This window comes from Gekko japonicus, unplaced genomic scaffold, assembly GCF_001447785.1.
Source record: "Gekko japonicus isolate JY-2015 unplaced genomic scaffold, Gekko_japonicus_V1.1 scaffold563, whole genome shotgun sequence".
NCBI classification, from domain to species: domain Eukaryota; kingdom Metazoa; phylum Chordata; class Lepidosauria; order Squamata; family Gekkonidae; genus Gekko; species Gekko japonicus.
This window is the reverse complement of record NW_015166439.1, coordinates 1,030,182-1,044,190: the sequence shown is the minus strand read 5'-3', so window position 1 is coordinate 1,044,190 and position 14,009 is coordinate 1,030,182. Positions and strand designations below refer to the sequence as shown.

At 48.7% G+C, this 14,009-nt stretch overlaps 1 protein-coding gene across 8 annotated transcripts in view; it reads right to left on the bottom strand.

The window, feature by feature from the left end:
* Window positions 1-6,780: 6,780 nt before the first annotated feature.
* The window catches only part of DPF2 (D4, zinc and double PHD fingers family 2), a 34,250-nt gene continuing 27,021 nt past the window's right edge, over window positions 6,781-14,009 (bottom strand). For all 8 annotated transcript variants that reach the window (XM_015411952.1, XM_015411953.1, XM_015411956.1 and 5 more), the window contains 3 exons: window positions 13,115-13,227; window positions 12,129-12,210; window positions 6,781-10,350 (listed from right to left, as the gene is read on the bottom strand). In XM_015411952.1, the coding sequence (XP_015267438.1) occupies window positions 10,274-10,350; window positions 12,129-12,210; window positions 13,115-13,227 (272 nt within the window). In that variant the 3' untranslated portion in view covers window positions 6,781-10,273. The remainder of the gene's footprint in view (window positions 10,351-12,128; window positions 12,211-13,114; window positions 13,228-14,009) is intronic.

Genomic DNA, 14,009 nt, shown 5'->3' with positions numbered 1-14,009 from the left:
GCCACATACATATGAAGCAGCTCCACAGTGAATCTATCAGGGTCATCATTGTCTATCCAGACAAGCAGTGGCTCTCCAGGGTCTCGGGGGGAGGTCTTTCACGTCACTTACTACCTGACCCTTTTAACTGGAAATGCTGGGGATTGAACCTGGGACCTCAGGCATGCCAAGCAGAAGCTCTGCCAGAGACATGGCCCCCTCCCTGTAAGTCAGAGGCTGGGCTTGAACCTAAAGCCCCCACACCCAAGATGCCTACCCTAACCACTGCACCAAGGAGGCACCATCTGGCCCAGCAAGTTGCCATGGGGATAGGAGAGCATAGGGGCTTGCTGAGGAGTGGGGAGGGGCTTACTCCTAGCCCTCCCCGGCCAATTCAAGCAGGAGCGAAACAACGGTTGGGTGTTCTAAGAGGCAGATTGAGGGGGGCCACTTGCAAACAAATGGCTGAACCGGCATGCAGATCACTGAAGCTGCCAGGGCAGTGTGGTGGAAAGCAAGTTGAAACTGACTTCAGGTGACCCCGTAGGCTGATCCTGCTTAGCTTCTGAGGTCTGACAAGATCAGACTAACATGGGCCAGGGCACCAGGAAAGGGAGGGCGCCAGTATCTTCCTGGCCCAAAACACATTTTGATAGTGCCAGAGCCCAACGCCCAAACGTTGCCTGGTGGTGAAAAGTGCTGTAGTCGCAGCTGACTTCTGGCAACTCCATAGGGCTTTCAAGTCAAGAGAGACACAGAGGTGGTTTGCCATTGCCTGCCTCCGCATAGCAGTCCTGGATCCCGTGGGCTGACCCGGCTTAGCTTCCGAGATCTGACAAGATCAGATTAACCTGGGCCAGGGCACTGGCCTGGACCTCCTCATCGTTGGTGATCTCCCACCCAAGTACTAACTAGGAGCTGGCCCTGCTTAGCTTCCCAGATCTTCCCAGAGCCAGTTTGGTGTAGTGGTTAAGTGCACGGTCTCTAATCTGGGAGAACCAGGTTTGATTCCCCACTCCTCTACTCGCAGCTGCTGGATGACCTTGGGCAAGCCATAGTTCTGACAAGAGCAGTCCTTGAAAGAGCAGTTCTCGATAGAGCTCTCTCAGCCCCACCTACCTCACAGGGTGTCTGTTGTGGGGAGGGGAAGGGGAAGGAGTTTGTAAGCCGCTCTGAGACTCCAAGTGAAGGGCGGGGTATAAATCCAATCTCCTCCGCCTAAACTAGCCTAGGCCATTCATGTCAAAGCACAAGTTACCTACTTCTGCTTTTAACCCTAGCAAAGCCCTGTGCCTTCATTGGGAACATTCATAAAGGAGAAATGCCACCACACACCCCATCTCCACACCTCAGCAATGCAGCTGAATTTCTGCATGTAACACAGGAATTAACATAGGGTTGCCAAGTCTGGGTTGGAAAATACCTGGATACTATGGGGGTGGAGCCAGGAGAGGGCGGGGTTTGGGGAGGGGAGGGGCCTCAGCACAGTACAATGCCATCTAGTCCACTCTCCAAAGCAGCCATTTTCTCCAGGGGAGCTGATCTCTTTCGGCTGGGGATCAGTTGTAAAAGCAGGAGATCCCCAGGCCCCACCTGGAGGCTGGCAACTCTAAATTAACAGCATAGGAAAAGGAAAAGGACCTTTGTGAAAGAAGGGATATTAAAACAAGTGGTGGCAGACCAATCTTTTCTCCTCTTTTGATAAAAAGGTAGCTTGGTAGAGTTTGGGAATGCTGCAGACATGGATTATCCTCATTTCAACAAAGCACTGGTTTCCATGATAAACTAATGGACAAGATGGTTACGTGTGGGCTGGACAATACTACTGGTAAACAGATTAAACGTCCATACCCAGCTGGTGTTAAGCACTTTGTATCAGCCTGGAGGTCGATCTTGAGTGGAGTGCTGCAGGACCAGGGGTCATTTCGTAGAAAAAGAGCTAGGGGGACTCATTAGCATAACTCATTAGCATATGCCACACCCCCTGACATCAGGGGCCCGGCGGTGGACCTGCAAGGCCAGCGGGAGTGTGAGGAAGCCCTGCCAAGGCCCTCCCTGGCCCCAGGCAGGCAGGGGTGGGGAGAGGCAGGGAGGAAGCAACTTACCCTCCCTCTTCTCCTGCCTCCTCCTGGCTGAATGAAGGCTGGAAGCGGGGTGGCCGGAAGCAGGGGGCGGGGCTTCATCATGTGCCCCACCCCCCTGCACCTCACCCCGGGGGAACTGCGTTCCCCTGTGTTCCCCCCCGAAATGACCTCTGTGCAGGACTTTGTCTTAAATCTTGCACTGTTCCAAAAATGTTGGTTAAGGGTATTGGGGTGGGGGAATGCTCATCAGAAATGCAAACAACAGGAAGCTGGGAGGGGTCATAGAATCATCGAGTTGGAAGGGATCTCCAGAGTCATCTAGTCCAACCCCCTGCACAAGGCAGGAAATTCACAAATACCTCCCCCTCTACACCTCTGCACAAGGCAGGAAATTCCCAAAACCCCCCCCCCCTACCCCCCCCCCCCCCAGTGAATGCTGTGCCACACCCAGAAGATGACAAAAAACAAAAAAAACAAACCAGGATCCCTGGCCAAACCAGCCTGGAGAAAAATTGCTTCCTGACCCCAAAGTGGCAATTAGCATCTCCCTTGGCGAGTAAGAAAGGGCCAGAAGAACTAAGCACTGATGCAACCCTTCCTGCCCTTCCTCACATGATCTGCCCAAGTTCACAGAATCCACATTGCTGTCAGATGGCCATCTAGCCTCTGTTCAAAAACCTCCAAAGAAGAAAAGCCCACCATCTCCTGAGGAAGCCTGTTTCACTGAGGAACCCCTCTAACTGTTAGGAAGCTCTTCCTAATGTTTAGCCAAAAACTCTTTTAATTTCAACCTGTTGGTTCTGGTCTGACCTTCTGGGGAAACAGAAAACAACTCCATACCATCTTCTATAATGACAGCCCTTCGAGTACTTGAAGATGGTTATCACATCACCTCTGTCATCTCCTCTCCAGGCTAAGCATATCCAGCTCCTTCAAACTTTCCTCATAGGACTTGGTCTCCAGACCCCTCACCATCTTTGTTGTTCTCCTTTGGACACGTTCCAGCTTGTCTATATCCTTCTTCAATTGTGGTGCCCAAAACTGAACACACAGTACTCTAGGTGAGGTCTAACCAGAGCAAAGTGGTACCATCACTTCACATGATCTGGATACTTCTGTTGATACAGCCCAAAATCACATTTGCCTTTTTAGCAACCGCATCACACTGCTGACTCATGTTCAGTGTATGGTCTACTAAGACCCCTAAATCCTTTTCACACAGACTACTGCCAAGACAAGTCTCCCCCAACCTATAATTATGCATTTGATTTTTCTTACCTAAATGCAGAACTTGACATTTATCCCCATTGAAATTCATTTTATTTGTTTTAGCCCATTTTCCAGCCTGTCAAGATAATCCTATATCCTGACTCTGTCTTCTACTGTATTTGCTACCCCTCCCAATTTGGTATCATCTGCAAACTTAATAAGCATTCCCTTTATCCCTTCACCCATATCATTGATAAAGATGTTGAACAAAACAGGTCCCAGGACAGATCCTTGAGGCACTCCACTTGTCACTCCTCTCCAAGATGAGGAACCATTCACAAGCATTCTTTGGGTGCGATCTGTCAACCAGTTACAGATCCACCTATCAGTCATAGGATCCAAACCACATTTTTCCAATTTGTCAACAAGAATATTATGTGGAACCTTATCAAAAGCCTTACTGAAATTAAGATAAATTGTCTACAGCATTCCCCTGATCCAGCAAGGTAGTAACTTTCTCAAAAAAAGAGATAAAAGTTAGTCTGACATAACTTGTTCTTGAGAAACCCATGCTGGCTCTTAGTAATTATAGCCATCCTTTCTAAATGCTCAAGGACTGTTTATTTGTTCTAAAACTTTCCCAGGTATAAACGTCAAGCTGATGGGTCGGTAGTTACCCAGATCCTCCTTTCTCCCCTTCTTGATGATGGGTACATTTCCCCACCTTCAATCTTCTGACACCTCACCTGCTCTCCAAGAATTCTCAAAAATAATGAACAGAGGCTCAGAAATTACATCTGTGAGTTCCTTTAGTACTCTTGGGTGCAGCTCATCTGGCGCGAGGACTTAGTTTCTTTTAAATAAACTAGGTGTTTATGTACTACCCCTATGCTAATCCTAGGCTGCAACTCCCTTCCCTCATCATGTGTTTTGTTTTTGCCCTACTGAGCAGTTTCCCTTGCAAGAGAAGACTGAGGAAAAGTAGAAATTGAGCAGTTCTGCCCTCTCTTCATCACCTATTACAATTTCACTTTCCTGTCCCCGCAGTGGGCCTACCATATCCTTGCTTTTTTCTTACTTTGAAGATAATTTTTGACCATGGGATTCTACCCAGCATAACTTTGTCAAAATTTGCTTTCCTGAAGTCCAACCTATATGTCTATGTACAGCTTTTACCTTCCCCAAGACTGTAAATTCCAAAATTTCATGGTCACTATTACCCAGGGTGCCCACTACTTTCACCTCATCAACCAGTTCCTCCCTGTTGGTAAGAATCAAGTCCAAGACAGCAGATCCCCTTGTTTCCCTTTCCACTTTCTGGAAAATGAAGTTGTCAGCAAGTCAGGTATTGGACCTTTCATTTTTAGCAGAGTTGGACTTCCAACAGATATCCGGGTAATTGAAATCTCCCAAGACCACCATGTCCCATCTCTTTGAGAATTTTATAATCTGTTCTAGGAGTGTCTCATCCAAATCCTCTGCCTGGCTTGGTAATCTATAGCAGACCCCCACTATGATATCAGTATTATTTCTTCCTTCTTTTATTTTTATCCGGAGACTCTCAACTGGACTTTCATGCTCACATTCATGTATTTCCTCACAAGTATATACCTCCTTTACATATAATGTGACTCCTCCACCCTTCCTTATTTCTCTGTCCCTTTTAAATAAGTTATACCCCTCAGTCCTAATATTCCAATTGTGTCATCCCACCAAGTTTCAGTAATGCCTATTAGGTCATAGTCCCCTTCCTGTACTAGGACTTCCAAGATCCTCCTGCTTGTTTCCCATACTCTGTGCATTAGTGTAGAGACATCAGAATCCATGTTTTATAGTCTGTTTTTCTGTACTTACATGTGAGTTAATGTTATCTAGCATACGTGCCACTCCCTACAAAACTTTAGTTATCATCTCCAGTTACTGGCATCATACTGGGCTTTGCATTTTTGTTTCACTCCCCCACAAGATTTAGTTTAAAGCTCTCCTTATTAAGTTTGCAAGGCTGTTTCCAAACACATTTTTTCCTACCCTCGTGAGGTGCAAACCATCTCCCGATAGAAGACCTTCATCTCAAAAGTGTAAGCCATGAACCAAAAACCCAAACCTTTCCTGATGACACCATCTACATAGCCAGTCACTGATCTGCAGTATTCTTCTTTCCCTTCCTAAGCCATGGCATTCGATAGAAAGAACTGGTGAGAATACAACCTGCACTTCCAATTCCTTCACCTTTTTACCCAGAGCCACATAGTCTCTTTTAATACATTCTGGGCTGTGCTGGGCGGTATCATTTGTTCCCACGTGGATGAGCAAGAAGGAATAATCTGTGGGCTTGAGTTTTCCTACCCTGTCACATCCTGGTTGTGTGCCACCCAGTAGACAGCATACCTCTCGAGATGACTTCTGGTCGGCACACTTTAGTTTCTACCCCTCTCAGTAAGGAATCCCCAATTACCAATACACGCTTTCTCCAATATTGGGAAGCAGAGGTTTGAGTCCTTTCATCCACAGAGGTCTGAGAAATTTTCAAGCTTTGTGGAGGCTGGGGGCAGAGCCCTTGTTCCAGTGGTTCAGAATCAATATCTGTGGGAAGATCCAGGAACGGATTGCTTAGTAACAGAGGCTTAGAATGTCTCTTGATCCTCCTGCTCCTGTGGATTACATTCTTCCATGCACCCGCCTACTATATTGGGTGATTCTCCAGTTGCTGATACCTTTCCCTCCTCCTGTTTCCCTCTCAGGAGTGCTTCATGCATTCTGTCCATTAACTCTTCACCTTCCCTTATAAACTGGAGTGTGGACAAGCGTGCCTCAGGTCCCTGTATCTTCTCCTCCAGTATGGCTACCAACTTACACTTGCACACCAAAGACAAGAGTCAAGATTCAAAATTATTCTGCAAGGCTGAGTCAAGCCAACAAAATGAATTTCAACAAGGACATGTGAACTTTTTATGTTCAAGCTCAAAAAAAGTCTAAGGCACACAAATACAGGAAGGGATGTTTGGCTCGGCTGCACTACACGTGAAAAGGATCAAGAGCCAGCAGTGCAATGCGGCAGCTAGAAAAGCAAATGCAGTCTTCCAATGCATTAACAGAAATATAGTGTCTAGATCATGGGGAAATGGTTCCAGTCTGTTCTCTACTCATCAGACCTCCCCAAAAGTACAGTGGCTGGTTCCAGGAACCACATTTTAAGGCCATCAACGAACCAGAGCACATCCAGATGAGGCAACCAGGAGGGTGAAGAGCCTGGAAACCAAGTCCTATTTGCAAAGGTTAAAGGGCATGCGCATCTGTAGCCTGAAGAAGATTAAGTGGAGACTTGACTGTGGTCTCAAATACCTAAAGTTTTCGCTGAGAAGGTGATCTTGCTTTCTTTCGCTCCACTGCAGACTAGAACCAATGGGTGGAAATAAGTCATTTTCAGCTAAATACTAAGGACAAAAGTAAGAGACACCACCTGTGTAAAAATGATATTTATTCACTAATGCTTATTACAGTACCTTAAAATAAAAGAGCCAAAAACACACTTCAGCTTAACCCGCTATAAAAAGATGGTGGGTGGGTGACTCCCCGGAGAATTAAAAAGCGAAAGAACCACCAACAGAAATGGATTCCAAAACCCACAAAATCATCTGCAACATCTGGGGAGAGGAAGGAACAAAGCCACCAACTCAATGTAAAACCAGTAAGTCAGGGAGATGGGAGGGGGTGGACAAGGGGTGGAAGCATGGAGCAAGAATGGCAACCCAGGTGTGCGAGGGGCTACAGAACCAACTTACAGACACCACAAAAGCACAGAGTTGAGGTATTGTAGCCGAACTTCCAGCCCTTGGATGGGTTCAAATAAAAAAGATGGAAGTCTTTTTGCTTTGCAGATGCCCAAGGAACAGAAGCACTGCAGGGCAGAGAAACGGAGGCAGGTGCACCCCCCCCCTTGCTTCTCACCCCAAACCACAAAAGCAGTGAAGAAAGCCAATCTAGGAACCGAGGCTTCACCTTTCTATTCCACCCCACCCCCATCAACAGAATTAACCTGAGCATGGAATTCCCACAATGCAGTGGGGGCTTCACACAGCTTTATTTTTTTAAAACACAACTCTCCCCCCCCATATCAACCTATCATCCCACTACCACCCACCCAAAGGACAAAAGACTACGATAAAACATAGGTCTAAAAACAAGCCATTTTGGTGTTTTATTACGGTAGTGAGTTTAAGACACGGGTGTGATGCTTCGAGCAAAGACATGCCCCAGCTAGGATTGGGACAGCAATTCCCCCAATGAGATTTAGCCAAGATCTCTTAATGGGCTTCCCCCCATTCTCATCTTCCTGGCTTGTGTGTTCCTGTTGCTGGGGGGGGGGGGGGGTGTTCTGCTCCCCACATGTTTTGCTCCCTCTAGTGGTCGATCCAATATTACATCGCTTTATGCCCAGTATTATCTCCCAACAGATTTAAACTGCAGGGTTTTATGCTGGCCATGAAGCAATATAATATCAAATCAACCACTAGAGGGGGGGAAACATGCAAATGAGAATGCAGGAAAGCCCAATGACCGAAGCTCCCTCCCCCCAATCTTATGAATCTGCCCACCCCACCCAGTTAGGAGAGAAAAGAAACAAGTGCAAGATTAAGGAAAGCTGGGGGGGGGGGTGCTTCCCTAGGGGAGCTGTGTGGCCCTGAGGGGATCGAGGAGCACAAGTGCACAATGACACAAACAGAGAGGTCCTTCTTCATGCTTCACATAAAACTCTGAGTTCGCAGGCCCAACTTATAGCCCACCTGAAGAAGAGCCTTGTCAGCAATAGGGATGGGAGGGTTAAAAAGCTTCCATCATGTTTACCTTTTCCCCACACAGCTATCCCTAAGAGGCCAAATCCTGTCTGGTTAGCCACTAACCTAACCGGCAGGGTAGCAGGTTAGGCTTTCATGTGAAGCCAAGCCAACTGCTGGCTAGATTTGCACTCACGGCCCAGTGAGTAAAAAATAACTATCCCGCTCCCACTCTGACAGAGAGCCCTGAGCCATCTCATGCTGCCTTCTGCAGGAAAACGGACCAGGGGCAGAGGAGGATTCAAATCCTTTTTGAGAGCACGTGGGAAAAATGCAAAAGGGGGTTTTGGAGGTAGGTTTGAAGTCAATTTTAGAAAAAACAGGCACATGTGTTAGTACACTATTACACACCACCCGGTTCCAGAGGCACCCTTCCTCTGCTCTCTACCACGACCCGGGGTGACGGGAGAAAACTCCCATTAATAAAAACAATAATAATGGTGGGACTTCAAGACGATCTTCTGAAATGTCATTCATGGGGACCGATTCCTCCCAGGAAGAGACACAAAAGGCAAAGAGGGCGACAGAAGCGAAAGACAGTTTTTGTTCCTGGAAAGACACCTCCACACACCAGGTCTGGTGGACGACACACCAGCTCCCATGGGGTTCGCAGCCAAAAGCAGCGAGGGTAGAGAGAAGACACCGCACACATACAATGTGGGGGACCAGGACGTGGCAAACAGACGTCAAGTAAGGCTTGGACAAAAGGGGAACCCAGGCAGGTAACCCAACTCTCACGGCCGACGCTCCCAGAGAGGCACTCGACACATCAAGGGGAGCGGACGATCCTGGGACAATCTCCGCAGGCATCTGCTGCTAAGCTGGAGGACTGAACTCCCTTAACAAGCTCCGCTCCTTGAGGCAAAGAGCTGCCAGCCCAAGAGGACCTTTGCTCTTCCCAGTCAAACAACTAACCAACTGCCCTGCAGGCAGCTCCAAAACCAGCAGGATGGGGTATGTTGGGGGGGGGATCTATAATGCTGGCAAGAAACGGGAAAGACACCCTCCTGGATTAAAATGTACTGAAGTCCCCTGCGACACTATCATGCCTGCCTGTGGCTGTGGTCGACACCCCCATGTATCTGGGGCTCACCAAGGTAGGGAGAGGAAAGCCCAGAGACCTCTTTCTCTGCTCCAAAGATAGGAGTACTTCCCCCTCCCCCAATCCCACCCCACCAGAAGACAGCCCTGAGTCAAATACACAATCCTATATGTTTGTAAAAACATGAAAATAATGATTTTTTTTTTGTTTCTATAGGGATTCTTTGGGCCAAGATCCAATCTCCACTAAGACAGGAGTAAACCTCAAAAGGTCTTCTCCAAGCCTGGCAGATGAGAGTCGACACCTGCCCGAGCCAAGTCAAGAGCCTCCCGGTTCACACTGCTGGCTTCACACTGCGCACAAGGTCGTCCAGGACACCCTTGCTCCAGAAGGCTGCTCTTGACTGCCACACTGTTCCTTTCGTATTACGCCAGCAATCAAGCCACTTCTTCTCGGAAGAGGGAGGACAGATGACAAAGGACTTGGGAACCTCTTCGCCAGGTGGGGTTTTCCAGGCAGGTGGGTTGGGGTTCAAACCCAGGAAAAGAAAAAGCAGACTGGGGTGGGGGAGCATTCAAAGCAGCTTCCTTTTCAATTGGCCAGCCCAGCTTGTGGAGGCAGAAGCCTAAGGATTGGCTGTCGATTCGATAGCACAATGTTAAGTGAGGGGAGAAGGCGCTTCTTCCCTTCTCCCAGCAAGCACTGCAAGGCTTCCAATCCAGGTCGCTTAAGAGAAGCTTTGCTCCTAGAGCATTAAGGATTAAGGCTGCAGATGGGATGATCCTCAGCCAGGCACAAGCACCGGGATTCCTCCCTGCATCTGCTCGGGGCTTGGGCCTGAAACCTCCTGGTAGACTTGAGATCTCACAGAAGAAGAGGGGGCAAAGTCCCTTCACTCCCCAGAGCGACCGCTAAGCGAGAGAGGTTCAAACCACGGTGGAGAACAACAGCGAGAGCCAGTGGGGGGGAGGGCCTGATCCAATTGGTGAAGGAGACGCTGACCGCAAGCAGAAGGTGCTAGAAGAAAGAGTAAACCACGAAAGGACAGACAGCCCCTGTAATGCAGCGAACAACCAAAGGTTCCTCCTTGGAGCCTCCTTTCTTCTCTGCTGCCCCGACACCCATCAGGAAGAGTTTTGGTTCTGATAGATGGAGGCCTTTTCCTTCAGCAAATCCAGACACAAATGACAGCTCCAGCTCCCTGCAGAAACCAATGGGGTGGAGACACAGAAAGACATCCAAGTCAGCAGAGGCAAACACTTGTCAAAACAGGTAGAAGAAGAGGAGGAGATTGGATTTATACCCCGCCCTTCACATGGGGTCTCAGAGCACCTTACAAACTCCTTTCCCTTCCCCTCCCCACAACAGACACCCTGTGAGGTAGGTGGGGCTGAGAGAGCTCTGACAGAAACTGCCCTTTTAGGGACAGCTCTGACAGAACTATGGCTTGCCCAAGGTCATCCAGCAGCTGCGAGTGGAGGAGTGGGGAATCAAACCTGGTTCTCCCAGATTAGAGTCCCCACACTTAACCACTAGACTAAACTGGCTCTCAACCAGTACTGCTGGAAGGTAGCTGCTTTCTGAAAAGAAGCAGTAAGTCAAGCACAATCGTGACTTATTTTTCTTTCTCCCAGTGAGGACCAAAGCAGCTTATGTCATTCTCTAGCACCTAATCCTCACAACAACCTTGTGAGGTAGGTTAGGCTACAAGTCCGCGACTGACTCAAAGGTCTTCCACGGGAGAGTGGGGATTTGAAGCAGGGCCCTAGTCCAGCGTTCTATAACCACAACACCACACTGGCTCTATAAACATGTCGTTGTCCCTTTCACTCCTACAGCAACTGGGTATGGGATGCTACCTCATCCGTTCTTTCTGGCAGCCAGTGTAGTGCGGTATCCAGACTGCCAAGTTTGTGTACATGGCTCTGAGTTCCTCAGAAGTAGCATGGGTCCACTCAGGCATTCTCCCAAGCAAAGCAGGCTTTATTTATAGACCCACCCACTCAGGAGCACTTAGCTATGACTTAACATGTTGTGCAGTAAAAATAAAATGTTACATTTACACCAGGCTGACTTAAACTCAGCTATTAATAACCAAACATGGAAGTCCTACAACACGTCTTGAAAATGCTCAGATCCCCAGTGTGGTTGAGGAGGAGGAGGAGAGAGAAAATTTTGAGGCTGGGGGCAGCAAGCAAGGCCATGTACCTGTGCCATTACTATTCAATGATGACGCAGCATGGTCAAAAACTCCAATAGCACAGGGATGAGGAGATGGTTGCTCAGGGACGTGAAAGTTATTTAAGTGCTTTTATTCCAAGGCTAGACCAGAACTGCCTCTTCGGACTGGCAGCAGCTCTCAGACGCAGAATGCTCTCTCTCACCTGGGGTTCTTTTAAAAAGAAGAACCTGGGGGCTGAACCGGGGGCCTTGTGCATACAAAAGAAGTGCTCTGCCTCTGTGCCAGGGCTTCATATAGAGGTTTTAATAGCAGTTATACAATGCATAAGTCACCTGCTTGCCAGAAGCAGAGCTGTTACAGAAAGAAAACTCTTCCGGTCCAACTAGGGCCCAGCAAAAGAGATTGAACTGTGATCCGTGATTTGAACATTAACAGGCAATTTAAGATTAACTAAAGGAAGAACTGCCCTACAACCTCTGGCCACGAGACTGTTGCTGGAAGCCCGAGTCAGCAGCTGCTCAGGAAATGAGTCAGCAACCCACCTGCTGCCAGGCACGGCCAGCATTCGCTACGTAATGCAATCTCGTAACCATACCGTGACAAAGCAAGACTGAAAGCCCAAGGGAAGTGTTCTGATATGACTGGGAATGAAACTCCTTCGGTCAGTCCACCGGCACACAAAAGGATAGCTTCCACCCAGAAACAGGCACGAGAGCTGCACTGAGTAATCTTAAGCATCTACCCCCCAAAAAAACCCACCAAGAGGTGGAAAGGCAGAGGAGAGGAGCAGCACTCACCTTCAGGCGGCTCTGACATGGGCGGGGTTAGGCAGTACATGTGATAGCCACGGTCACAATCGTCACAGAACAGCAGCTGGTCCTAAGGAGGGGAAGACCGAATAGAAAGTCCATATTAATCCCCTTCTTTTGGGACAGGATTCAGCACCCTGCGGATGCCCACTCCCCCCCTCCCTTATGGTCGAAAAGCACAAAGTCTGATGACTCCTCCTACCGGAGGGGGCAACACCCAGCTCCAGCTCTCTCTCTCTCACCCCCCCCCAAACTATTCAATGTGTTTTTTTTTAAAAAAAACAACAAGCAGCTTCTTCTCTTTGCCTGGAGCGGAACAGAACAGAAGCCAAACACCCCATCCTTCCACGGTACAGAATACAACAGAACGATGACGCCGGCCAACTATTTATGCTCAAGGACCCAGGAAGAGTGGCTCTCTTACCCCAACTCAACTCGATGGCCCAATAAAGGCCAGTGAGCCCTGAGCCGATGCGGAAGCTGAACAGACTGAGCTCGGCAGGGGTGAACAGAACAGTAGGAGGAATACACTCACCAGGAAGCCAGGGCTAAACAGCAGTTCTGAACAGCTCCACTGGGTCTATCAAACCCACGTCTCTAAGGGTCATCCCCTCCCATTAACACCCTATTCATCATCCGTGCCAGAAACGAGGGGGGTGAGGGGTTAGCCTCTTGAGCCCCCAAACGCTTTGAAAATCTTTGCAAGCGACACTCAATGCAAGCCAAAGTGAGGCTTTCCTATCTTTAATTTGGGGGAGACCAGAGTTCAATTACCTGGGAATTGGAGGAAGGGTGTTAAGCCCTCGCCACCCTGTGTGTGATGCAAGGAAAGCTTAAAGAAGCCAGAATTAAAGAGGAGCGAGAGAGACGGCTTGATGGCTGGAAGGAGGTGGAGCCAACAAAAGAGGTGCTGTGCCAAAAGGAAGATGGGGAACAAGGCCTACCCGTCAGGAGGGGTGGTGGGTGGTACTCACGTCATTCTCCGAGGTCCCACAGATGTTGCAACATTTGCATTCGATGCACTGCCAGCGGTAGGTCTTCACTGCTGCCATCATGACCGGAGTGAACTGTAAGCAGGAAGGGTGGCCTGGTGGGAAGGAAGCACAGCGGAACCAGCATCAAGACACATTTCTTGGGTTGGCAGTGAACAAATGAAGAGGCCCTGCTTTCTACAGCATCCTGCCTCCAAGGAGATCAGGACAACATACTCTGGTGTGTGTGTGTTTGTGTGTGTGTGTGTGTGTGTAGGGGGTATTAGCTCATTTTACCCTTACAACAGTCTCGCAAGGTGGGTTAGGCTGAGAAACGGGTTTGCTCCAGAAAGTGTTATGTACGAGAGGCCACATATGGGCAGCCCTGCTGGATCAGCCATTCATCTGTCTAGCCCACCAGAGAGTGATTAAAACGTGGAATTCGCTGTCAGAGGATGCAATGATGGCCAAAAAATTAACAGCTTTTAAAAAGGATTAGATAGACTCACGGAGGATAAGTCTGTCAATGGCTACTAGCCACGGCGACTGAGGGGAATCTCCACATTCAGAGGCACTAATCCTCTGAATCCCAGAGCCAGGAGGCAACATCAGGGGAAGGCCTCGGCCTCTATGCCCTATTGTTGATCCTCCAGAGGAACTGGTTGGCCATTGTGTGAGACAGGATGTTGGGCCAGATGGACCACTGGTCTGATCCAGCAGGGCTCTTCTTATGTTGTTATTTTGCTTCCAATGATGGCCAACCAGATACCTTTAGCAAGCTCCCAAAAGGGGCGTCTTCAGCATCTGGTGGCCAGAAGCACATGCGTTTCTGAACAGGAAGGCTCCATTTAATCAAAACAGCTAATAACTATCAATAGGTCTCTTCCTTCCAGCAGGA